Source organism: Tursiops truncatus, chromosome 10 (genome assembly GCF_011762595.2).
Source record: "Tursiops truncatus isolate mTurTru1 chromosome 10, mTurTru1.mat.Y, whole genome shotgun sequence".
NCBI classification, from domain to species: Eukaryota; Metazoa; Chordata; class Mammalia; order Artiodactyla; family Delphinidae; genus Tursiops; species Tursiops truncatus.
In genome coordinates this window covers 50,799,654-50,826,783 of record NC_047043.1, presented here as the reverse complement: position 1 = coordinate 50,826,783, position 27,130 = coordinate 50,799,654, and the positions used below count along the sequence as shown (strand labels likewise).

At 44.0% G+C, this 27,130-nt stretch overlaps 1 protein-coding gene across 2 annotated transcripts in view; it reads right to left on the bottom strand.

Moving 5' to 3' along the window:
- Positions 1 to 27,130, bottom strand: part of CMTM8 (CKLF like MARVEL transmembrane domain containing 8) — a 92,174-nt gene that overhangs the window by 41,218 nt on the left and 23,826 nt on the right. Inside the window, exon 1 of one of the 2 annotated variants that reach the window (XM_073810949.1) lies at positions 9,570 to 12,689. The exons of the other annotated variant lie outside the window; for it this stretch is intronic. Coding sequence (XP_073667050.1) covers positions 9,570 to 9,647 — 78 coding nt within the window. The 5' untranslated portion in view covers positions 9,648 to 12,689. Of the gene's footprint in view, positions 1 to 9,569; positions 12,690 to 27,130 lie in introns of those variants that run through there. 2 annotated transcript variants of the gene reach the window in all.

Here is a 27,130-nt window from a genome sequence, read left to right as displayed (position 1 = left end):
TGGACGCACACTCTGGTTGACTAATCGCATTGATGGCCCCAATTAACCTATTACCATGCCCTTTGCAATATGACTTTTCCGCTCCTTCCTTCAAGAGGTAGAGCATTTCCCCACACTTTGAATACGGGTTGAACTTGCAACTTGGTTTAGCCAACAGAATATGATGGCAATGAGTGTGTGCAAGTTCCAAGTCTAGGCCTTGTGCATTTCCCTCTCTTGGACTCCTGTCCTGCCACCACATGACCAAGCTTGGGCTAGCCTCACAGAGGACGACCACAATATACCCAAGACCTCTGAAACTACCCAGTCCCCAGCAGACCCCAGATGAATGAGTGATCCCAGCTGAGAGGGGCAGGGCCAGGCACAGATCAGCCAAACCACTCAACCAATCACTCAGACTCAGGAAAACTCAACGACTGTTGTTTCAAGTCACTAAGTTTGTGGTGGATTGGCGCTAAGCATAACTAACTGATAACACACACTCCAAGCAGTACTACGCAGCAACTAGAAGCAACAGAACAGATGGGTGTATAGCAAAATGAACTGATTCTAACAGCATAGAGCTAACTGGAAAAAAAGGTGAGTGAGATGATTTGTGCAAATGCAATTGTGTTAAGATATTCACACAAGTCAATAAAACGCATTTTATGCAAAAAAAGAAGACATGCAAAATCAAAGACTTATATTTAAACCCTAAGTATGGTTGCCATGGTGTAGAGGAAAAGGAGGATAAAGGGGAAACAATAAGAGGCCTCGCAGAGGTCAATGCTAATGTAGGAACAGAAGAGTGATTTTGCAACCCTCCACGCTGACTCATCCTGTAAACTCCAGCTCGGAGGAAGCGCCTGTTCTCAGCCTAATGCACCAGTTCCTCTCCAACAGTTAAGGTGGCCTGTAAACTAAGAACGTGCATTTACCAGAGTTTGGTGATTGTCTACTGGTCTGTTTTCCTAATGAGATGATCAGCTTTGAGCGCAGTGTCTTAATTTTCTTGGAACACCCAGTGCCTCACATACTGCAAACATTTGTTGATAACAGAACTCTTTTATCCTGTAAAAAGGAGCTTTTCCACCTTGGTACTACTGACATTTTGGACCTGATATTTCTTTGTTGTTGGTAGTATGTATGTGTGGTGGTGGACGGTGTCCTGTTTACTGCAGGATATTTTAGCAGCACCCCTGCTTCTACTTAGTAGATGCCAAATAGCACCCTCCCGGTTGTGACAATCAAAAATGTCTCCAGGGACTTCCCTGGTGGTCCAGTGGTTAAGACTCCACGCTCCCAATGCAGGGGGCACAGGTTCCATCCCTGGTTGGGGAACTAAGATCCCTCAAACCATGAGGTGCAGCCAAAGAAAAAAAAAAAAGAAAGTCTCCAGATGTTGCTATACATTCCTTACAGATCAAAACCACCCCCTGGTTGAGGACCACTGCCATAAAGGATTGGGCTACACGATGCTACGATTCTGAGCCGGCACTTTACAAACAGTGAACATGTTTGAAATAAATAACATCTAAGATGACTAAATTATACCACACTCTACAGAATACTTCTCCAGGAGGATTCAGATTGCCAACATTTTTCCTTCTTAGATGGTTCTCATCCAGTAGCCCAAAACTAGTGTCTTCGCTTACTACCCTAAGGGGAGAGATGAAATATTCAATACAAAATGCACTTGAGTTTTCACGTCCATGCAGAAATATTTCTAAGTTTTTAGTCAAACCTTTTCTTTTCTTTTTAATTAAAGTATAGTTGATTTATAGTATCATGTTAGTTTTAGGTGTACAGCACACTGATTCAGTTATACGTATTTTTTTCAGATTCTTTTCCCTTATAGGTTATTACAAAATATTGAGTGTAGTTCCCTGTGCTATACAGTAGGTCCTTGTTGGTTATCCATTTTACAGTCAAACTTTTTATTTACAAAGTTTAAATGTCCCTTTAAGCCAGCGGTAGATGCTGCAGATTTTTCTCATGACACTGCAGAGGCTGTTTATCTAAGCCAGCGCTGCTGAAGCAGACATCCCTGTTCTGTCCTATTAACTAAACATGAAAACCAATGCGTAACCACGCTCACATAATTCTGCCTCATTTGTCTTGTGTGCGCCACCAGGGCAAACACCAGGCATTTCAATAACCTCACCCAGACCTTCAGAAATCACTGCAGGCTACTGACTCCAGACAAATATTTGCCTTGGAGGCCTCTCTATGGGGAGACGGAGCTCAACTAAGCTTCTTTTGTTCATATAGACTGAGTGAAACAATCTGGAAACTACAGAGCACTCACATCATTCATTTCTTGCAATTATACAAATAAAGGAGCAACAGGGATGGTTCTACAAAGATCTGACTGGACGCCCTTCCTTTTACTTCTTTTTCCCTTGCAGCCTCCAACAACAAATCAAACAGGGCTAAGAAGAACATCAGTGGGTGAAAGTCTTTTGGGGAGGAGTACACTCACATGGTCTCAAAAGAGGCCCCTACAGACTTATGACAAGAGCGCCCCATTTTACAAGATCTGGCAGATACCCCTGTAACCCAGAGACCACACTCAGCAACGCTGCTGTGGAAACAAGCCATGATCATGTGCCTCCTGATGTGACCTGGTCAGAAACATACAGCACCACCTACCTTGTATTCTTGCCCACACGGTTTAACCTGAACCTTATCATGAGGAAACAGACAAACCAGGCCGTGGAACACTCCAGAAGAAAATGGCCTGGACTCCTAAAATGTCAGTGTCCTAAGACAACAAAAGGCTGAGGACGTTCCTAGATTAAAAGTGACTAAAGAGACATGGCCACCAAATGCAATTTGTGATCCTGATTGAATCCTTGAACAGAAAACGTGGAGGGAAAGGACATTAGAGGGACATACTGGGACATTAAAGAACATCTTGGGAATGCGAATATGGGCTGCATTAACTATATAGTATTGAACTGATGCTAAATTCCTTCAGTGTGATAAAGGGATTGCAATTATAGAAAAGAGCATCTTTGTTCTTGGGAGATACACTGGAGTATTTAGGGACTGTCGTATCTGCAACTTCAGGGTGACTGAACAAAAAATAAAATACACAAGCAGAAACTAACACATCATTGTAAAGCAATTATACTCCAATAAAGATGTATTTTTTTAAAAAAAAACACACACAAAGAGATACAGCAAGTGTGGCAAAATGTTAAATGGGAAATTTAAATGAAGGAGTCTAGGGACTTCCCTGGTGGTGCAGTGGTTAAGAATCCGCCTGCCAATGCAGGGGACACGGGTTTGATCTCTGGTCTAGAAAGATCCCACATGCCACGGAGCAACTAAGCCCATGTGCCACAGCTACTGAGCCTGCACTCTAGAGCCCCGTGAGCCACAACTACTGAGCATGCGTGCCACAACTACAGCGTGCCTGGAGCCTGTGCTCCACAACAAGAGAAGCCACCACAACGAGAAGCACACGCACCACAATAAAGAGTAGCCCCTGCTCACCGCAACTAGAGAAAGCCCGCGCGCAGCAACGAAAACCCAATGCAGAAATCAATCAATCAATCAATAAATAAAAAGAATGATCTGGGGCTTCTCTGGTGGCGCAGTGGTTGAGAGTCCGCCTGCCGATGCAGGGGACACGGGTTCGTGCCCCGGTCTGGGAAGATCCCACATGCCGCGGAGCGGCTGGGCCCATGAGCCATGGCCGCTGAGCCTGCGCGTCCGGAGCCTGTGCTCCGCAACGGGAGAAGCCACAACAGTGAGAGGCCCACGTACCGCAAAAAAAAAAAAAAAGAATGATCTGAAATCAGTAGTTTTGATGCATCAGAGTTCTCAAAAAGCCTAGAAATTTCTCATGGATACAATAATGGGCTTCAAGATTGTGAATCCCAAGCAAAGATTAAAGTAATCTTTGTAACATGTTAACAAACTGAATATATAGAAATCTTGCCAGGAAAGGCCTCCACTTCCCATCAAGCAGTGCACTCTCAGCAACTTAGAATAAGTCAACGAAGATTTTCTTTAAAAAACCTTACTTATTTACAACCCAAATTTATTTACTTTGGACTCTGAGACCCGTACAGTTTGGACAGTCAGTAGAGAGTTCATATAATGGTGACCAAGAACAATTTGCTGAGAAAAGGAGGAGGCTGCCCAGTTGGGCACATGGTTGTTTGTAAGGGTTGGGGGTTAGAGAGAGAAAATTAATCATTTTTTTTTTGGTCGCACCCCTGCACACGGGATATGGGATCTTAGTTCCCCAACCAGGGATCGAACCCGTGCCCCCTGCAGTGGAAGCGCAGAGTCTTAACCCCTGGACCACCAGGGAAGTCCCTACTTTAAATCGTTTAATAGGGCCGCTTGGATATTAAGACCAACTCCTTCTTCAAAGATGACAAATTTCTGCACCAAATGCCCTGGTTCCTTTGTTCAAACTTAGCGAGTCAATATCTTCCTGTCTGGGATCTCAAAAGACCCTGAAGCTACAGGCAAAACTTGGTGTGTGTGTGCACACATTTATGAGGAAAGGAAGCTTAGATTTCCCTGGTTCTCCACAGAACCCTGACCTCCGCAAAAGGTTAAGGGCCAACGCCTTCTGAGATCTGCTATAATCCCTTCTCTGGGCTTGAAATACCCAAGGAGCTTCAAGCACCCCACAAGAGTACTTTTTAATTCAAAAGAGCCTCTGATTCCTTATTTTCTGTTTCCATCTCTCTCCCCAAGGTTCTGGCTTGTCAGGATGCCAAACTGCCTTTTTGAAGCTTTGTTTCATCTTTTCCTCCCTTGGCCCAGGAAATCTTTGCTCTCAGACTTAAAAACTGACTTTGAACACAGAAGTGGCCCTAAGGTATAGGGAACAGAAAGATCCTGTTAAAGGCACTTGGCACCATAAACTGAACAGCAAACAAAGGCAACACAATTCCACTTTGTACTTTTCCACCATTATTTGTTCCAAGGAGAGAATTAACTTGAAAGTGGTTATCTTTATCTTTTATAGGTTATTTTATTATAAGTGATTATTTTATGCTGTATATAAGAAGTCTAAACTAGAAGTCTAGATTCTAAATAGACTATGCTATTCTTTTTTTAATTGATTTTTAAATTGAAGTATAGTTAGTTTACAATGTTGTGTTAGTTTCAAGTGTTCAGAGCAAAGTGATTTCATTTTATATATGTGTGTGTGTGTATATATATATAGATACACACACACACATATATATATTCTTTTTCAGATTCTTTTCCATTATACGTTATTATAAGATATTGAGTATAGTTTCCTGTGCTATACAGTAGGTCCTTGTCGTTTACAGAGTATGTTATTCTTATGTAGGAAAAAAATTAGAAATTAGTGACTACTCTTAATTCCACCAAAGGAATGAGTCTATTTTTGTGACAAAATTTTCAGCACCAGAAGGAATATTAATGACTAGAGAGTCCCAGGTTTCCATTTTACATATGATATGCAAAAACAAAAGTACCCTGATTTATCCAATGTCACACAGCTAGCTGGCTACAAACTCAAAACTCAGAACCTCTAAAGTCAGTCCAATGTTCTCTGGAATACCACCTGGCTTCTCCACATTAATGCCTCCTGAAAAAAATATTTTTCCTCCTTCTTTGTTTTAGACTATCAATAATAAGAACCTCTGGCTGGAGCCAAAAAGCATTCTTGGAAAACTGTGTGAGCTGTCAGGAATCTCCAGTACAATGTCACCACTGTGCCTGGAGAAGCAATGCTACAGCTCCCCTGAGCCCAAGTGGGCACAAGAGATTCCCCCCCAGCTGTGTCTCCCCTCTGCCCCTCTTCACCCACCTCCGCCCTACCTTGACCATTTCCTGCACTCAGCTGGCAGGTTGGAAGATAAGGCATAAATCTTTTACTCTTATATTGAATGATTTATTGAATTGCCTTGTTCTTAGTTTTAAACAGAAATGAACAGAAATTTCTACGTTGTTATTTAAAAGGTACCATGCTGCTTTTTATCCATGTGGCTGTCAAAGTATACTTTTTGAAAAGTTAAACACTTGCCTCTCATGTAAATATAGAGGAGACATGCCAAAGATTTAACTCATTGATGAAGGAATCAGTAGGATGACAAAGCTGGCTCAAAGGAGGGCACAAAAACCGAAGTGGAGGAAAAAAATCTATGGAAAAAACGAACTCTGGAATAGACTAGAAATTCTGATACAAAACTAGTTAGGAAATTCCCTGGCTGTCCAGTGGTTAGGACTCCGTACTTTCACTATTGACGTCCCAGTTTCGATCCCTGGTCAGGGAACTAACATCCCACAAGTTGCGTGGCGTGGCCAAACAAAACAAAACAAAACAAAAAACCCAAAAACTGATTAATGTCCTACAGGGCATAAAGCTTTAGCCTTGATGGGCCTTTCCTACCTGGGAGAAATCATTCACATCTTAATTGGACAAAAATCATTTGCAACTTATTAACATCAGCCTGTTTTTATAGGGCTTGTGAGTGAAAAATGATTTTTATATTTTCAAATGATTGAAAAAAATCAAAAGAAAAATATTTTATGACACATGAAAATTACATGAAATTCAAATATCAACACTCATAAATAAAGGTTTATTGGAACACAGTTGAATGCATTGTTTATGGCTGTGTTCACAATACAACGAGTTCAATAGTTACCACAGAGATCAAACAGCCTGTAAAGCCTAAACTATTTACTATGTGGCACTTTACAGAAAAAAATTGCTGACTTCTGCCCTAGAACATCAGATGATCTTCAGGAGGCTTGTTAGACAACATTCTAGTAGGATACAGAAAGGGCACTCGGTCATCTCTTTTCGCCGTATTTTTAAGTTCTGGATAAATTTTTCTTAAATCTTTCCACCAGTTTTTGATGTTTCTCCCCTTGAGTAAATGACTCCTGTAGAAGAAAAACCTATGTCTAGTGTAGGAACAGCCAAGCTAGATAGAATCCTGGCATTCTTATGGTTAAACCGAAGTACTCCAACGTGTTTACAAAATACAGGGTAACCTAAGCCAACGTTTTCATTGATTTAAACCAATGCTCCCTTTTGAACACATCTCCAAAAGGAGGAGTAGAAGGAAGAGACACTCACATTTGAAAATGGTGCCGCAACATCCTCTGACCTCGGGCTGTTTGTCTAGGACTTCCGACTGTTCTCCGTGGAAATACACCAGACTCTTTGAAAAATGAACCCAAGCACGATGGGTTTAAACTAGCCATGTGATGAGGGGCTGGCTGATAGGGGACAGCAAATGAAATATAAAATCAGGACTGTTTTCATTTTATAAGCAAAGCTGGATGTAAAGAAAAATTCCCGCTCAGGTTTCTCTGGAAAGAGGCTAAGAATTCTGAAAAAAATTTTTAAGGAAAGATTTCAAAAAGCAATGAGTCACATGCCAATTGCATGTCTCATATTTTAGATCTTCCAATACTCAAAGTTTTTAGTTAGGAGATTATCGAGAGTGTGTGGGATTCTATGAACAAGGAACACTGCCAATGACCATGAAATGTGCTGGGGAACACAGACCAGGCCTCCTTGCCTTCGCCCTGGGGTTCCTTGGCATCTCTGACTTCTCCCTGGCTATTCTCATCCAGGGCTCCCTCATAAGCAAACACTCCAAGTCCTTAAATTAGTACCGAAACTATCCCCCAAATTCTTCCCACATACAGATCTTCTTTTCCTATCTTAAACTGCCAAGGCCCCCTGAGTTTAAGAACTTTATTTTCTTTAACTACCACAAGCTGGTAATGAAATATTCCTCCAGATAAGGCCGGTGAACAATAGAAGAAGTGATCTTTAACCACCATTTTGTGCAAGATGCTGTTAACGACACTACTGGGACTTCAGGCAGACAAAGCAACCTGGAGCACCCACTCCAGCAGTGACAGGGCTGAGACCAGCTGTGGGGTTGTCTGGGTGAGGCAACCATTTATTCCACAAGGGGAGTTTGAGTCACAAATGTTGCTTCATAGAAGAGAAGAGCCTGGTTAAAAGTTCAAGCTCAGACTGTGTCCATTCAAGGCAAGGAAATGGTGTGATCCCTCTTCCAAAGTAGAGGGCAATTTCCCTAAAATCATCTTTTTACACTAACACGTAATACGGGGATTGATTCTTTGTCCAGGGGCTAGGACACCCATCTCCCAGAAAAACAACCATCTTTTGAGAGCAACCACATAGGGAATGAGCTGAAAAGGTAACCTCCTGAGGCTTATTAAAATGATAAAAACATGGACATTAGGTGGGCTGCTCTGCTGCCCTGTACCGGCGGGGCCAAGGATCAACAACACACAAAGGCACCCACGCAAACGTGGGCACACACACACCCCTCCTGTGCCTCTGGGGTCGAATGAGGCACTGCTCTTCCCAAGAAAAACCTGGGTAAGCAAGGCGGAGGCTGCAACCCACGGAATCTCAAATCCAGCAGGAACATCTGAAGCAACACAGCACATTATGCAACCCTACGGGCGCCATTCCCATGGAATAACGTCGACAGAGCCCTCAGAGTGAAGCAACACTGCAGCCCCAGCAGGTCATTTAATAAATGCTCTAGAAGAACAAGTGATCTCCCCAGGGTCATTGGGCCAGTAATGGGGCCAGAAGCAGAACACGAGGCTTGTCTCAAGGGAGTGGCAAAGGGAAACCAGATTCCTACAAAGGAAAACAGGTTCCAACTGGGCCAGGTTGAATAAAGCCACACAAGAACAAGCGTCCACAGTCTGTCCTATGCTTCAACTACCTCAGAGGAGATGGCGTTTGGAAGCCTCAAAGGACAGTGAAAATTCTGAAAGCGAGGAGGAATAGCATTCTTGGGGGAGGAACGGCAAGAGCAAAGACCCAGAAATGGACAAGTGCAGGACACGTGCCACTCGGGAGAGCAGATGAGGCTGCATTTCACTGAGCGCCTTGTTCAACATGAGTAAGGTTATTAAAATAGATGTTGGGACTTCCCTGGCGGTCCAGCGGTTAACACTCCGAGCTTCCACTGCAGGGGGCACGTGTACCATCCCTGGTCGGGGAACTAAGATCCCACGTGCTGTGCGGCGCAGCCAAAAAAATAGAAAATTAAAAAAAAATTTTTTTAAACAGATGTAATGCCGGCTGATGAGGAAACACGTGGCGTTGCTCACCTACAGAGCCAGCAAGAATCCGAAGTTTCTACAACACCGATGGTGTGGCAGTGGGGAAAGAGCTGACGGGACTGCCAAAGGGCACGGCCCTCGTGGAGGGGAAAGCTGGCAAGAGCCACCAAAATGAGAGGAGTTTACCCCTGATCCAGGAGCCCCACTTCTGGGGACCTATCCCACAGATACACCTGCACAAGGGGACCATGGCCATGAACAAGCGGCTGACCAGCAGCAGCCTACAAGCCAGGGCCCAACGACAGGGGACTCGCTGACTCCACCACGGCGCCACCACCAAGGATGCGAGCAGCTGCCCAGGTGTGCGGACCCGGGGGGTGGCTGGGATGTCTGTACACAGAAAAGTAAAAATAGGCAGACAGACAGAAAGACAGGCAGACAGATATCACAGGAAGAGGAGCTGTGCATAGAGCTTGTTAAGGTAAAAAGGGGTGGGAAATAAAGATACTTGCTCGTATCTGCCTGAAGAAGCAGTTCTCAACTTTGAAACAGTTTTGCCCCCGGAGGCATTTGATGACGTCTGGAGACATTCCTGATTGTCATGAGGCAGGTGGGTGCTTCTGGCATCTAGTGCATATGCACAGGACAGCCCCCTGCCCCCCAACAAGGAACTACCCAGCCCCAGACGTCAACAGTGCTGAGGCTGAGGAACCCCAGCCTAAAGAAATGACAGAAGGATAAATAAGAAGCCTAAGGCTGTCCTGTGTAAGAGGCGGGGTTAATGACGGGGTGTGGGGCAATATTTCTGTGCACAGCTTTTCGTAATTTTGCCTTTTGAACCATGTAGACATATTACCTAGTATATGCCTGTTTGGAAACTAAGTGCAATTAAGAAAACAGAAACACAAAGTCGTGATGTGTGTGAAACAAGAGAGGCTCCACACTGGGACTCGGGGCCCAGCTCTGCCACACCCCAGTCTCCTCATCTGTGAAACGAGGCACCTCTGTAAGAGGAGCTCCACGTCCCTTGGGAATCTCCTCCAATTCCAAGCTGCCCTGCACCACAAGGAGGTCACAACCCAAGGTGATGTGGGTTGAATGACGGGGCAGACATTTCTCCCACACACAAACTCAAACTCAGGAATGCTCAGATCTTTTTTTCTGAATATTTTCTCCAATAATCGCCTTGAAAAACACGAAACATTCTCTGTTTCCAGAGCACGTTGTTAAAAATCAAGCCACAAGGTAAGCCTGGACAGAAGAAAATGAGAGCTACAGATCATGGGAGGGATTTAAGGAGATATAATCTCACCTAATTCATAGCCTATATGTTCAATTACCAAGTCATACAGGCTGGGAAAATAAATCCCACTAGCCATCCACAGAGTGGCGGCAAAGGCCACCTCCTCCTCTAAAAAATAAATTCACACGGGAGGAACTAGGTGTAAGGGGGCAGGATGTAGGGCCCAGGACTTGTGCCCAGGTCACTGGCTTAACTCATCACAAACCAGGTGGGTGCCAGGTACCTCAGACCTTTAGGTGGGAAAAGGAAAATTCAAGAAATAAGGTTTCCAGATTTCTTCCTTTCCTGGATCCAACTGTGACCATCCCAGTGAGGCCACCACTCATCCCTGCATGACAGCTTGGTAGAAGGGGATGCGGGCTGAACTGGTGTCCTCCCTGTTTCACTTCCAGCTACGTGGCTTTCGATAAGTCACTTAACTTTTCTCCATTTCTTCATGTGATTAAGTGAAACGCCTAAAGACTTGTCAACAGTTGACCTACAACAAATACGCTTCTCCACCCAAACTCATCCTTGCCTCTCATCTCCCATGAGATTGCCAGCAGAGAAAGAAAATAAGATCTACATCATATTCCAGCCCTACTCAGCCTGTTTTAGTATTTCTCAATCTTCAATAGTACATGGGCCTCTTTAAAGTGAACATAATTCTTACAACAACCCTCAGTGACGGCTAAGCCATGTAATGTCACTATAAATGAGAACTAATCGTACATCCTTTCTTTCTTCTTTTTGGCCACACCTCGCGGCTTGTAGGATTTTAGTTCCCTGACCAGGGATTGAACCTGGGCCCCAGCAGTGACAGCATGGAGTCCTAACCACTGGACTGCCAGGGAATTCCCAAACACACATCTTTTACTTGTAGGTTCCTCCACACTGATAAACCAAACCAAACTTGCAATTAAATAGAATACAAAACCATAAATCCAATAAACTTCTAATCAACAACACTAGTTATTTTTCAGTAGCAACATTTTATGAAACCAGACACTCTTTGTAACTGAGATACGGTACTGAAAGTGTGTCAGTTGTTTTGTGTTTACTAGCCATGTCATATCCTGTGTGGACATACAATTCTCCAGTCACTTTACTCCAGCTGCTGCAAGCCCCTTCATGAACTGTGGCATTACTTGGCCTCACTTGGTCTAATCAGACCCCTATATAATCAGTCTGTTTGTTCTTTTGTCATTAGCCCATGATGGATGACTACAGCTCAGCATCAAGGTGATGCAAACACAAACACAAGTGTCTGCCCTGAAGATGCCTGGCAACCCTTGCGCAAACTCAGAATGTCCAGAATTTGCTTGTAACACTACAGTTACTCAAACATTTTTTTAATTTCTGAAAACACAAACACTGACTCCAGCCTAAGAAACACTGCCATATTAGATCACATCTAAACTCCATAATCTAGCACCAAAGTACTCGAAATTTGGCCCCAGACTATCCTGCTTCACATAGGAACACATTTTAAAAGCAGCTTAAGTTACACGTACCTTACACTTACCCACACAAAGGTTTTGTGATTTGGACTGTAATTATTTTGAATGAATTTATTTGGGAAAGAGTTGACATCTGTACAATACTGATGCTTCCCCATTCACGAACACAGTATAGCTTTCCATTTTTTTAGATCTTCATCTTTCATAGCTCTGTTCTATAAAGGTCATACATAGTAAGTTTTAAAAATTATATTTGCAAACTGTTTATTGCTTGTGTACAGAAATGGAATTGACTTGGCCATCTCTATACAGTTGGAGGATACATGAAATAATGAGGATTTTTTTTTTTGCAGTACAGGGGCCTCTCACTGTTGTGGCCTCTCCCGTTGCGGAGCACAGGCTCCGGACGTGCAGGCTCAGCGGCCATGGCTCACGGGCCCAGCCGCTCCACGGCATGTGGGATCCTCCCGGACCAGGGCACGAACCCGTGTCCCCCGCATCGGCAGGCGGACTCCCAACCACTGCACCACCAGGGAAGCCCAATGAGGATTTCTATACAAAGACTAATTTTCTTAAGTATTTATTCAGATTCTATCAATCTAATCAACCTTTAAAAGCCTCCCAAGATGCATTATATATTCTACTAAACTTATATCACACTAAATCCAATGTTCTAATTTAAGTGTATTCTGATTTGGTAGAATAACTGTAGTTCCTATCATACACAATGACAAAATATAAAACTTTACTAGCACCCAATAAATCTAACACTGAAATTTATTTGAACACTAAGAAAATAATTCACCTAGTAATAGTTTAATAGTATTAGCAGCTGAAGTATTTCATGATTTTAAGAGTAAAAGTAATGATCACATTGGTCCTCAACCTGGTTAGGAACAAAATATCTGGGAAGTTTAAGTAAAACTTTGGAAAAAAAAACTCATGACTATGTGTCATGCTAATTCTGATAAAGATAAAATATTGAAGAAAAACTTCAAATCGAGAGAACTGAGCAGGTGTGTGTGTGTGTGTGTGTGTGTGTGTGTGTGTGTGTCTAAGAAAATCGTGGCAATCTTACTGTATTCCTTTCTAGCTGGGAACTTCCTTATCTCATCTGGGTTCAAATATCACAGAAGGTACCCAATAAAAATGGTAGTTATGCGCAAGGGATTAATTTCTAAAATATGCAAACAGCTCATACAACTCAAGGACAAAAAAAACAAACAACCCAATCAAAAAATGGGCAGAAGACCTAAACAGACATTTCCTCAAAGAAGAAAAACAGATGGCCAACAGGCACATGAAAAGATGCTCAACATTGCTAATTACTGGAGAAATGCAAATCAAAACTACAATGAGGTACCGCCTCACCCTGGTCAGAATGGCCATCATTAAAAAGTCTACAAATAACAAGTGCTGGAGAGGGTATGGAGAAAAGGGAACCCTCTTATGTTGTTGGTGGGAATGTAAATTGGTGGAGCCACCATGGAAAACAGTATGGAGGTTCCTCAGAAAACTAAAAATAGGATTACCATATAATCCAGCAATCCCACTCCTGGGCGAATACCCTGAGAAAAACATAACTCAAAAGGACACATGCACCCCAATGTTCACTGCAGCACTATTTACAATAGCCAGGTCATGGAAGCAACCCAAATGTCCATCAACAGAGGAGTGGATAAAGAAGATGTGGTACATATATACAATGGAATAGTACTCAGCCATAAAAAAATAATGAAATAATGCCATTTGTAGCAACGCGGATAGAACTAGAGATTATGACACTAAATGAAGAAAGTCAGGCAAAGACAAATATCATGATATCACTTTCTAAAAATCTATTCAAATGAACTAATTTACAAAACAGAAACAGACTTAAAAACTTATGGTTACTAAAGGGGAAAGGAGGGGGAGAAGGATAAATTAGGAGGTTGAGATTAACACATACACACTAATATATATAAAATAGTAAACAAGAAGGTTGGGACTTCCCTGGTGGTGCAGTGGTTAAGAACCCGCCTGCAAATGCAGGGGACACGGGTTCGAGCCCTGGTCCGGGAAGGCCCCACATGGCGTGGAGCAACTAAGCCCATGTGCCACAACTACTGAGCCTGCGCTCTAGAGCCCGCAAGCCACAACTACTGAGCCCACATGCCACAACTACTGAAGCCCGCATGCCTAGAGCCCATGCTCCACAACAAGAGAAGTCACCGCAATGAGAAGCCCGCACACCGCATCGAAGAGTAGCCCCTGCTTGCCGCAACTAAAGAAAGCCCGTGCACAGCAAAAAAGACCCAATGCAGCCATAAATAAATAAATAAATAATAAAATCAAATAACAGGCAAAGATAAATATTTTTAAAATGCACTAATAGAAAAAAAACCCAACTCGAAATTGTTTGAAAAAAAAAGAATGTAGGTATATACGTATAACTGAAATCACTTTGCTGGACAATAGAAATTAACACAGCATTCTAAATCAATTCTACTTCAATAAAAAAATATTAAAACTGAAAAAAAATACAGTGGTTACGTGCTGGGGATCTTACATATTGTTGTGTGTCAGTTCTCAAAGCAACATGTTGACGTTATTTATTGGGTGAGGGTAACTACTTAAGCAGAAAAGGGGATTCAGTGGATGTTAGCCAGCTCAAAATAAAAGATGGGAAGCACCACAAATCTGACTCCACTGCACATCACAACTCCAATTCTAACGTGGAGGCAACTGGGTTTCAGAGGGACTGAGGGACCTGCCGCCCTCCCGGAGCTGAGAGGCTCTTCAGGCAGGCTGAGCTCAAATCTGACCTTCCAGGAGACAAGTTCACCTGGAGAACAGTCCACAGCGAGGTGCCTGGGGCTGACGGGATTTTTGTGAAATCTGCACACGGGAAATGGGGCTTCCTGGACAATGCAGGCTGAGGCCCCAGGAGCGGCCTTCCTCCCATCCCAGAGAGGGACGGTTACACTTAACCCCTTGTGTGGGGGAACACTGACTCTGCCCCAAAGGCTCGAGTTTCCAGAGTTTCTGTGTGTGCCTGTAGCCAGTGACATGGAGAATGAGCTTGGGAAAAAGGCAGGGCCCACAGGCCCATGAGCTAAGGGTGATTTCTATATTTTTAAATGGTTGGGGGAAAATAAGAAGACAAATACTTCATAAAGTGAAAACTACATGAAATTCAAGTTTCAGGGCTTCCCTGGTGGCACACTGGTTAAGAATCCGCCTGCCAATGCAGGGGATATAGGTTCGAGCCCTGGTCCGGGAAGATCCCACATGCCGCGGAGCAACTAAGCCCATGCACCACAACTACTGAGCCTGAGCTCTAGAGCCCACGAGCCACAACTACTGAGTCCACGTGCCACAACTACTGAGTCCACGTGCCACAACTACTGAAGCCCGTGCGCCGAGAGCCTGTGCTCCACAGCAAGAGAAGCCACCGCAATGAGAAGCCCATGCACCACAATGAAGAGTAGCCCCTGCTCGCCAAAACTAGAGAAAGCCTGTGCACAGTAACAAAGACTAACACAGCCAAAAAATAAAAATAAATAAAATTAAAAAAAAAAAAAGAAATTCAAGTTTCAATGTCTGCAAATAAAATTGCACTGGAGCACACGCAGGCTCACTCAGCTACAGGCCGCCCATGGCTGCCTCACTGCAGTGCAGAGCTGCATGGCCTGCAAAGCCCCAAACATTTTCTCTGGCTCTTTATGGAAAGTGCGCCAAGCCCTGAGTTGAGTGTTTGCTCTCAGGCAGGCCCTGAGTTCCACCCACATCACAGACATTTAATTCTCCCAATGCCCGAAGGAGGTGGCATTGTTCTCCTTGTCAGAAAACCAGAACAGCCTCAACTTCAAAGTCACCTGTGCTACCTTCATTCAAACATTTGAGTACAAAAAACAGGTGCCAGGCACTGTGCTAAGTAGGGGGGAATTTAGCAGTGAACAAAACGGATGCAGCTTCTGCTTTCAAGGACTTTATATTCGCAAGGGGTGAAAGGCAAAGAGCAGTATGTAGTTATCAGTCGGGATAAGGGATACGGAAAAGTCACCGATCAGCACAGGGTAGTGTGAGGCGGAAGCCAGTTCTGTTGCCAGTCCCTGCTATAAAAACCAAAAAAAAAAAAAACCCCAAAAACACAAACCTTTTATTTTAAATTATAGACTCATAAACAGTACAGAAAGGTCTTGGGTACCCATCACCCAGCTTCTCCCAATAGTGCCATCTTACATTAACTGTAGTACTTTATTAAAACCAGGACACTGATACATTGAGACAGGCACAATACACTTAACTAGTCTACAGAAATTATGTGGATTTCATCCATTTCTGCAAATACTTTTTTGGGGTATACGCTTATGTATAATTCTGTGCAAAGTCCCTGCTTTTTACTACTATATTACCTAACTTCCAACCGAACCGCCTCCAGCATGTACCCGCTGCTGCCCCGGAAGCAGTAACATTTAGGGGCTGCTCTCCATGTGCCCTGAGGGTCCTAAGCTTCCTTCTTGGGTCAGGTCAGATGTGCCTAGACTGCATCGCTGGAGACTCTGAAACGCTCCCTCATTCAAATGCCCTGTGATGCCAGACCTGCAACTTCCCTCTACGAGGAAAGGCCGCATGGACCCTGCGTCAGAAGTTTCTCCCAAGCTTCTCTGAGGACAAGATCCAGGACACCATTCAACATTCCTGATATAACTGCCCACATGAGAGAACTCTCAAAAAGAGCCAGGAAGGGGGGCAGGGATAAATTAGGAGTTTGGGATTAACATATACACACTAGTATATATAAAGTAGATAACCAACAAGAACTTATTGTACAGCACAGGGAGCTATATTCAATGCTTTGTAATAATTCATAAGGGGAAAGAATCTGAAAAAAAGAATATATATATGTATAACTGAATCACTGTGCTGTATACCTGAAACTAACACGACACTGTAAATCAAGTATACTTCAATTAAAAAAAGAAAAGAAGGGCTTCCCTGGTGGCACAGTGGTTGAGAGTCCGCCTGCTGATGCAGGGGACGCGGGTTCATGCCCCGGTTCGGGAAGATCCTACATGCCGCGGAGTGGCTGGGCCCGTGAGCCATGGCCGCTGAGCCTGCGCGTCTGGAGTCTGTGCTCCGCAACGGGAGAGGACAAAATATAGCAACAAAGACCCAATGCAGCCAAAAATAAATTAATTAATTAATTAATTAATTTTATAAAAAGAGAGAAACAAAACAAAATGAGCCAGGAAGAAAACCAAGCAACCAAACAAACTGTCCCTCAAACAATTGACTGGCTGCTTCTGTTCCAGTAAGGAGAACTGTAGTACCATTCATTTACTCAATAAAATATTTATCGAGTTCCTCCTGCTTTCCAGGTACCAGAGTTCCAAGATGAACAGGCACAGTTCACGACCTCTCTGAGCTGTGATCTTGGCCAGAGGTGGAGGCACACACGAATCATCTAGAATGTCTACTCTAAGTCCTAAATACACTTTTTTCGATGATGCTATAGAATCAGTTACTTAGATTTTTCAATTAAAAACACAACATGATGACTAAAAGGAATAAAAAATTATGAGTGACAAAGCAGAGTGCGGCAGTCGTGGGGGGCAGCGCACCTCCCCAGCTCCTGGTGGGTGGGCAGCAGAGAGCACGGGGCGCAGGTGACACCCCCACCTATAGTGGGTCCCTCCTACCCGCCACCACCACAGTGCTCACTCACCTGCTTCCTCCTGCTCTCCGGGCTAGAGTTTTTCCCATTTTCTTTTGTTAAATTTAAGTGTATATTTGCGTGGGGGTTTATATATACTCCTAAAGCTACTTCAAATCCTTTTTAGAAACAAGTGGGCTACAAATAAAATACCCAGTGGATAATTATAAACGGACTTTCAGAGAAGACACCAAAGGCATTCTGAATATCCAGAGCATCATTTTCTGGCCAGAAACTAACAGTGCACTGGAGTCTCTGCATGGATTGCCTCATTTCTTTGTTATTCCTCCTCAAAGGCTCTCTGTGCCCCAGTTCTCAAATGGGGGTATGTGCACGTGTGTGAAATGTACTGAAGATGGTTTTGGTGTCAAGATCAATCCTGGGAGCCAGAGGCAGTAAACATCTTATCACGGGGGAAGAGTCCCAAGCAATGGTCAACATTAGCCACATAGGATGAGCTCAAGAGATTGTGGTTCAGTCCAGAAAGAAGAAATTCAAGTGGGCTTTTCCCTGTTAGAGTCAATTAGAGCCAAGTTCTGCTCCATGACATGTAGCTGTCACGGATAAAATGACACAGATTGTCCCACATGGGAAAAGAGCAAAGAACAATACAGTAAGGAGGGTAATGGCAGTTCCTAGGTCATCACGAGCTTTCCCACGACCTGGGCTAAGGCCCATTTCTCAACCTTTTTTCATGATTGTCCCTCATTCCCAAGGAACCTTTGTAAACGTTTTTTCCCTAACACAGTTTTCTTTTAACAAACATTTATTTAGTGCCTATGATGTGTAACGAGACATTTCAAGCCCTGGGGGTATAGCAGTGAGCAATATAAACAGTCCCTACTCTCACATCGCGCTCATTCTAGTGGGAGTATCAGCCCCACAAAAGTACGTACGTCAGATCGTCAGATGGTGATACATGTTATGGAGAAAAATAAGGCAGGTACAAGGAAGCCGAGTAGCTGGAGAGGCTGACCCGGGAGCGGAGTGGGACGTGGGGTCTTGTAGACTGAACAGATTTTGGCTCTTACTCCAAATGAAATGGACGGGGCATAACATGACACATCTTAGCAGGATCTCCGTGGCTGCTTTGCTGAAAACAGACTGGGGCTGGGGTGGCAGAAGCAAGGAGATCAGTTAAGAGGCAACTGTAAAAATAAGACAAGAAAGGATGCTGGTTTGGCTGAGGGTGGTAATACTGGAGGTGGGGAGAACTGGTAACATTCTGGGTAGATTTTAACTTTCTTTTCTAGTATAACCAAATCACCATCATCACAGCTAAAAAAATTAACAGTGATTATTTAATACCAATACTCAGTCAATATTCAAATATCCCTGATTATCTCATAATTGTTTTTACCATTGGCTTGTTTAATCAGTATCCAAATAAGGTCCCTATAATGTAACTCACGAACATTTACCTCTTAAGTCTTTCTTAATCTATAAGGTTTCTCTCCCATTACTCACTTTATTTTTTCTTTAAAATTTGTATTTTGAAGAAATTGGGTAATTTGTCCTATAAACACAGTCTGGATTTTGCTAACTGCATTCTTTTTTTTTTTCAGATGTTGGGGGTAGGAGTTTATTAATTAATTAATTTTTATTTTTGCCGTGTTGCGTCTTCGTTTCTGTGCGAGGGCTTTCTCTAGTTGTGGCAAACGGGGGCCACTCTTCATCGCGGTGCGCGGGCCTCTCACTATCGTGGGCTCTCTTGTTGCGGAGCATAGGATCCAGACACGCAGGCTCAGTAGTTGTGGCTCACGGGCCTAGTTGCTCCACGGCATGTGGGATCCTCCCAGACCAGGGCTCGAACTCATGTCTCCTGCATTAGCAGGCAGATTCTCAACCACTGTGCCACCAGGGAAGCCCCCTTTTTTTTTTAAATTAATTAATTTATTTGTATATTTTTGGCTGCGTTGGGTCTTCGTTGCTGCGCACGAGCTTTCTCTAGTTGTGGCGAGCGGGGGCTACTCTTCGTTGCAGTGCGCAAGCTTCTCATTGCGGTGGCTTCTCTTGTTGCGGAGCACGGACTCTAGGCACGCGGGCTTCAGTAGTTGTGGCTCGCGGGCTCTAGAGCACAGGCTCAGTAGTTGTGGCGGATGGGCTTAGTTGCTCCACGGCACGTGGGATCTTCCCAGACCAAGGATTGAACCCGTGTCCCCTGCACTGGCAGGCAGATTCTTAACCACTGCGCCACCAGGGAAGCCCCCACTAACTGCATTCTTGTGAGTTCTTTTAACATGTTTCTCTGACCCCCATATTTCCCGAAAATTGGTACTTAGCACTGAGTTGCCAATGAAACATACAAGAAGAGACCTATACAAATCTGGGAAGATTCAGGGGAGAGGTCCAAGCTGGAGACAGAAATTGGGAATCATAGGGACTTCCCTGGCGGTACAGTGGTTAAGAATCTGCGCTTCACTGCAGGGGGCACGAGGTTTGATCCCTGGTCAGGGAACTAAGATCCTGCATGCCGCGTGGTGCGGCCAAAAAAGAAAAAAAGGAAGTGGGAGTCACAGACATTGAGAGAGAGCGTTTAAAGCATGATTCTGGAGATCAATAAGCACAGACAGACAAGAAAAATGTTGTAAGGCCTGAATCCCCGCACTCCCATGTTTAGAGTTGGGGAGATGAGGAGCACATCCAAGGAGATAAAAGAGAATGAATTTAGGACAATGACCCCAAATCCAAGAAAAGAAGGTATTTAAAGAAAAAAGGAGTAGTCAACTGTGTCAATGTATTACACAGCTTCAGTAAGATGAGGACTGAAAGTTTACTGTTGGGTTTGGCAAAGTGGATGCCAGTGGTGACCACAGCTGGCTGGGTGGGGTAGTGACAGGCTGACTGGAGTGGGTTCAAGAGTGAATGGGATGAGAAAAGTACAGGCCAAGATCCCTGATGAACACAGATGCAAAAAATCCTCAATAAAATATTAGCAAACCAAATTCAAGAATACACAAAAGGGATCATACACCATGATCTAGTAGGATTCATTTCAGGGATGCAAGGATGGTTTAACATCTGCAAATCAATCAACATGATATACCACATTATGATGAAGGATAAAAATCATGTCAGTAGATGCAGAAGAAGCATTTGACAAAATTCAACATCCATTTATGATAACTCTCAATAAAGCTCTTTGACATCAGTCTTAGCAATATCTTTTTGGATATGTCTCCTCAGGCAAGGACAACAAAAGCAAAAATACAAAAAAAAAAGGGGGGGGGTCTAAACTGAACTAAAAAGCTTTTGCACAGCACAGGAAACCACCAACAAAATGGAAAGGCAATCTACTGAATGGGAGAAGGTATTTACAAATGATGTATCCAGTAAGGGGTTGATACCCAAAATATACAAAGAACTCATACAACTGAACATCAAAAAAACAAACAAACAATTTTAAAAATGAGCTAAGACCTGAATAGACATTTTTGCAAAGAGGACATATGGAATACCAATAGGCACATGAAAAGATGCTCAACATCACTAACCATCAGGGAAATGCAAATCAAAACCACAATGAGATATCACCTCACACCTGTCAGAATGGCCATCATCAAAAGGACAAGCAATAACAAGTGTTGGCCAGGATATGGAGAAAAAGGAACCCCTGTGCACTGTTGGTGGGAATGTAAATTGGTGCAGCTACTGTGGAAAACAGTATGGAGGTTTCCCAAAAAATTAAAAATAGAGTTACCACATGGTCCAGCATTCAAATTATGGGTATTTAAGCAAAGAAAAATAAAAACACTAATTAGAAAAGATATATGTACCCCTACGTTCATTGCAATAGCCAACATATAGGGACTTCACTGGTGCAGTGGTTAAGAATCTGCCTGCCAATGCAGAGGACATGGGTTCGATCCCTGGCCCAGGAAGATCTCACATGCCGCGGAGCAACTAAGCCCATGCGCCACAACTACTGAGCCTGCACTCTAGAGCCTGCGCACCACAACTACTGAGCCTGCACGCCACAACTACTGAAGCCTGCGCGCCTAGAGCCCGTGCTCTGCAACAAGAGAAGCCACTGCAATAAGAAGCCCGTGCACTGCAATGAAGAGTATCCCCCACTTTCTGCAACTAGAGAAAGTCCGTGAGCAGCAACAAAGACCCAACACAGCCATAAATAAATAGATAGATTTTTTAAAAAATAGCCAACATATGGAAGCAACCTAAGTGTCCATCAACAGATGAATGGATAAAGAAAATGTGGTGTCTATATACATATATACACACATATACAGTGGAGTATTAGCCATACAAAGAATGAAATCTTGGGAGTTCCCTAGTGGCTTAGTGGTTAGGATTCGGCGCTTTCACTGCCATGGCCCAGGTTCAACCTCTCGTCTGGGAACTGAGATCCCACAAGCCGCGCAGCATGGCGATAAATTAAATTGAATTTAAAATAAAATAAAATAGGGCTTCCCTGGTGACACAGTGGTTAAGAATCTGCCTGCCAATGCAGGGGACACGGGTTTGAGCCCTGGTCCAGGAAGATCTCACATGCCGTGTAGCAACTAAGCCCGTGAGCCACAACTACTGAGCCTGTGCTCTAGAGCCTGCGAGCCACAACTACTGAGCCCGCATGCCACAACTACTGAAGCCTGAGCACCTAGAGCCCGGGATCCACAACAACAGAAGCCACCGCAATGAGAAGCCCGTGCACTGCAACGAAGAGTAGCCCCTACTCGCCGCAAGTAAAGAAAGCCCATGCGCAGCAACGAAGACCCAATGCAGCCAAAAATAAATAATAAAAATAAATAAATTTATAAAAAATAAAATAAAATAATGAAATCTTGCCCTTTGTGACAATATGGATGGATCTAGATAGCGTTATGCTAAGTGAAATAAGTCAGACAGAGAAATACAAATGCCATATGACTTCACTCATATGTGGAATAACAAACAAAACAAATGAACGTACAAAACAAAACAGAAAAAGACTCACAGATACAGAGAACAAACTGGTGGTTGCCAGAGGCGACGGGCAAAATAGGCAAAGGGGATTAAGAAGTTTAAACTTCCAGTTATAAAATAAATAAGGCACAGGGATGTAATGTACAGCACAGGGAATACAGTCAATAATAATGTAATAACTTTGTACGGTGACAGATGGTTACTAGACTTACGGTGGTGATCACTATGCGTACACCTGAAGCTAATATAATACTGCGTATCAATTATAATTCAGTTTTTAAAAAGAGCAAAGGGGATGAGAGGAATTAGGAAATAAAGACAAGTCTTTCAAGAAGTTTTGCTGCAGAGTTCCCTAGTGGTCTAGTGGTTAGTATTCAGCGCTGTCACTGCCGTGGCCTGGGTCTGATCCCTGGTCGGGGAACTGAGATCCGCAAGAAAGTTTTACTGCAAAGAGGAACAGAGAAAAGAGTGATAACGCGAGGTGCATATGATCTTGAAGAAATTTGCTGTTGTTTTCGAGAGGGGTCCCACGAGAGCACAGTCTCCTCATGCAATTTTAATAGCACAGACAAATCACTCCCAGACATAGAAAACAAACTTACGGTAAGCAAAGGGGAAATGGGGGGCAGGGAGAAATTAGGAGTTTGGGACTAACATATACACATATGTATATACTGTACACAAAACAGATAACCAACAAGGACCTACTGAACAGCATAGGGGGCCATATTTAGTAACTTATAATAATCTATAATGGAAAAGAATCTAATATATAAGTATGTGTATATATATACACACATATACGAATCACATTACTGTATACCTGAAACTAACACAATACTGCAAATTAACTATATTTAATTTTTAAAAAACTGTAAATTTACTAAAAAACAATGAACTGTACACTTAAAAACAGGTGAATTTTTTTTTTTTTTTTTTTTGGCGGTACGCGGGCCTCTCACTGTTGTGCCCTCTCCCGTTGCGGAGCACAGGCTCCAGACGTGCAGGCTCAGCAGCCATGGCTCACGGGCCCAGCCGCTCTGCGGCATGTGGGATGGATCTTCCCGGAGCAGGGCACGAACCCGTGTCCCCTGCATCGGCAGGTGGACTCTCAACCACTGTGCCACCAGGGAAGCCCAAAACAGGTGAATTTTATGGTATGTAAATTATACCTAAATAAAACTATTTTTTAAAATACCACAGATAAACCATATATCTATTTGTGTACTATACGTATATATGCACTTATACATGAAAAGAGTAAGATTTTTTTTTTGTTCCCCCCCACTGGGAACCAGTTTTCGCTCCCTTGCAGATAATATTGCCTCCGTTGGGAATGCATGTGCTAAAGTAACCAAAATGTTCCAAGAGAAGAATCCAGCTACCTGACTCCTCCTACTTCCATTAATGTAAAATGAGTTCTTTGCTAGCCAAGGAAAGTGTTTTCAGGTATAGCCACCAGATGTATTCCAGGGAAAGCAGAGCTTATAGCTAGCTACATGTGTACTTCTACACAAAATCCTCCCGTGGTGGGGATACTAGATAATTCCATATTCTGACAGTCATACATAAAGGCATCAAACCTCAGTTTTCCCCAAACAAAGACAGGAGTTCCAGGGTCATTCACTCTCCAAACAGTTGGGTGCAGTGAACTAGGCACCCACCATTTGGAGTCAGAAAGACCTGGTTTGAATCCCACTTCTGCCACTTCCTGGTTGTGATCTCAGATCCCCATAACTTCTTTTAGCCTCAACTGTGAAACGGGATAAGGGTAGTTCCAGATATAGTGGGCTCATGCTTTTGCCTGTTTTCTCTCTCCTTGGAGAGCTACCTTTTCTGCAATGTAATTTGAGAGGGGATGACTCCATCTCCTGGTACCAGAAGTAGACAGATGACCCAGGTGTGGCCAGTGTGTTCTATCTCCTTGTCCATACTGACTGGACCAGGAATGGCCATACGACTTAAGGTAGGCCAATGCGAGACCTCCTCCAGCACTTGGTTACCACTATGAAGAAACAGATTCATGTTCTTTTTTTTTCCCTGGAATCCGTAACTATAAAAATAATACTGAACTGTGGGTGGCATCTTTGTCATCATGTAAAGAAAGCCTTCCTGAGAACAAATTCTACACAGAGAAAAGCATGGCCAAGAGATGCAGAAAGACTGAGTTCTGCTATCATTTGTGCTCCTAGGTCCAGCCATACCTGAAGCTAAACCCATACCTCCATTTCTCAGATACATGAACCAATAAGCACTTCTCCTTTCTGCTGTTGTTCAAGTCGGTTTGGGTCAAGTTTCCATCATCTCCAACTAGAAAGGCCACGATTAACATGCTATTTCATTGTGGTACATTAAAAATGTTTATACAAGTTCTACGAAGTGTCTTTCTCTGAGTAAACACTCAATAAATGGTACTGATCATTACCCTGTTATGCACTAGGTGCTTTGCCAGGCATCGAGGATATAAAGGTAAGTAACAGGTATCGTGTAGAATTAGCAGTTTGTGTATTAGGATGGGACAAAGCAGAGAGAACTCAACTTGGGAAAGGAAGAAGGGGCTGAGTTATCCTGAGAAGGAGTTTGCCAGGCCTGAAAGGGAGGGAAGGGAACTCTAAACAGAAGTAACGGAAGTATAAAAGCCTGAAGGTGTGTTGAAAGATATGATCAGGGTACAGCTGAGCAAGCAACCTCAAATGTCTACTGGGACCAAGCAGGTAACAAAATGAGTGAAACCCATGACGTATAAGGCAATGAACAGCTATGACTCTTGGGCTCAGCTGTGAGCAATCTGGATGGGGTGGAGGGCTGCATCGAGGTGAACACAGGGCCTGCAGTAGCATAAAACAGGACCCACTCTCACCTTCTCTCTTTATGAAGAAATGGGTTTTAGTTATTCACACGGCCATAGAGACAGAAACCACATTTCCCCAGCCTTAGCTGCAGCCAGATGTGGCTAAACCAACAGGACATGCCAACAGAGAAGAAATGACACATGCAACTTCCAGGTTGGGTCTTGAAGGGGTGCAGCCTCCACTTTGCCCTCCTACTGAAGCCTGGTGCAGACGTGACGGTGGGAAACAAAGTAGGATCTGGGACCACAGATGAACCCACTGTTCAGGGCAGAGAGAAAACAAGACAGAAGCAGCTGGATCCCTGGCACCTTGGAGCCGTCCTATCTGCTCTGGGAAACTAGCCTTTTGGCTGCTGAATGCAAGAATAACACATTCCTGCCTGGTTTAAGCTCCGTATCTTGGTCTTTGTCACAACAGTCAAACATGCATTTAACCAGTACTCTTAGAGGCCAGCCACCTTTTGGTTCCAGAGGATGACTGCCATGAGGGGCTGTAGGCCCCAGGTTGTGCCTTGATCCAATTTTCCAAGAGAACAGGGAAATCTAGATTTTCTTTTCCTTTTTTCTTTTTTTCTTTTTTTGGCCATGCTGCTGTGTGGCATGCGGGATCTTAGTGCCCCGACCAGGGATCAAACCCATGCCCCCTGCAGTGGAAGCGCAGAGTCCTAACCACTGGATCACCAGGGAAGTCCTGGGAAATCTAAATTTTCTTAAAATAGCTGATTTTTACATATTGGCAATGAATTCTGATTTTCAACACTATACAGGCTCATTTCTGTTCCACAGGCTTCTCTGAAACAAAGACTTGTCATTAGAATAAATAACAATTTAGGGTGACAACAGTGACAAGACATTCAGAGTTCTGAATGTTTGGGCCACACAAGAGAGTTCGTACAAGCTCTTATCACTCAGTACAGGCCTCAGGGCAACTCCGCCTCCAGAGCACCAGCTGTCCAAGCCCCAGAGCAGCAGCAGCAGCCCACCATGCAGGGCCGCCTGCAGCCCACCATGCAGGGCCTCCCTGGATACCAGTGGCCTCTGCCAGGGTGAACGCTTCCCTTTCTTTCTCTCCCTTCCCCCTTCTTTTCAAGATTAAACAATTTCTCATGAGACAGGGATTGACAGCAGTGTCTGGAGATGTCACCCATTTGTGCAAAAAAAATAGGTGGTGAGAAAGGCATCCCTCAGTTTCTTATGGAAGGGCTGGGAGCCTCACCGAACAGGTTCACCCAGACAGACAGCTCCCTGGAGAAGGAGTGGGAGGTGGCAGAAGACCTAGAAGGTATGACATCCACTGCTCATCCACCAACTGAGTGGTATCGGCGCCGGGCAGAGCCCCAAGTGATCCTTCTAAAAAGTAATCTCCTGGTGACGCAACTTCAGTTGAGCCCTCCTTCTGCCCAGGAATGCAGGGGAATCACCCACGCAAAGGTCCACGGTTAACCAGAGGCAACTCCTCTCACTGCCCAGAGGCGATGACGCCCATCAAGGTGCTCAGACAGGTGCAGACCACATGACATCCTCGCGAGCCGATGTAACGACAGGAGAAATACCAGGGCATTACTGTTGCTCAAGGAGCACAATGAACAAAACAAAACCAATCACGTTATAGAAGAAGTAGTTCCTATTTATAGTGCCATCTGCCCTCTGGGGAGCTGGTTCCTAGCTTGCTGCAGAACCCTTGTTCTGTGGCGCCCTCACCGGATTAAGATGCATAACAGAGGCAGACGGATTTGGAGTCGAGGAGGGCGACTAAACCAGGAAGGAAGGGTGACACAAGAACACTAGAATGGAGGCAGAGGTCAGTTTGCACTGGCCAAGCTCCAGCCCCCATCACTGGTCAGTGCCCGAAACCCAGCACT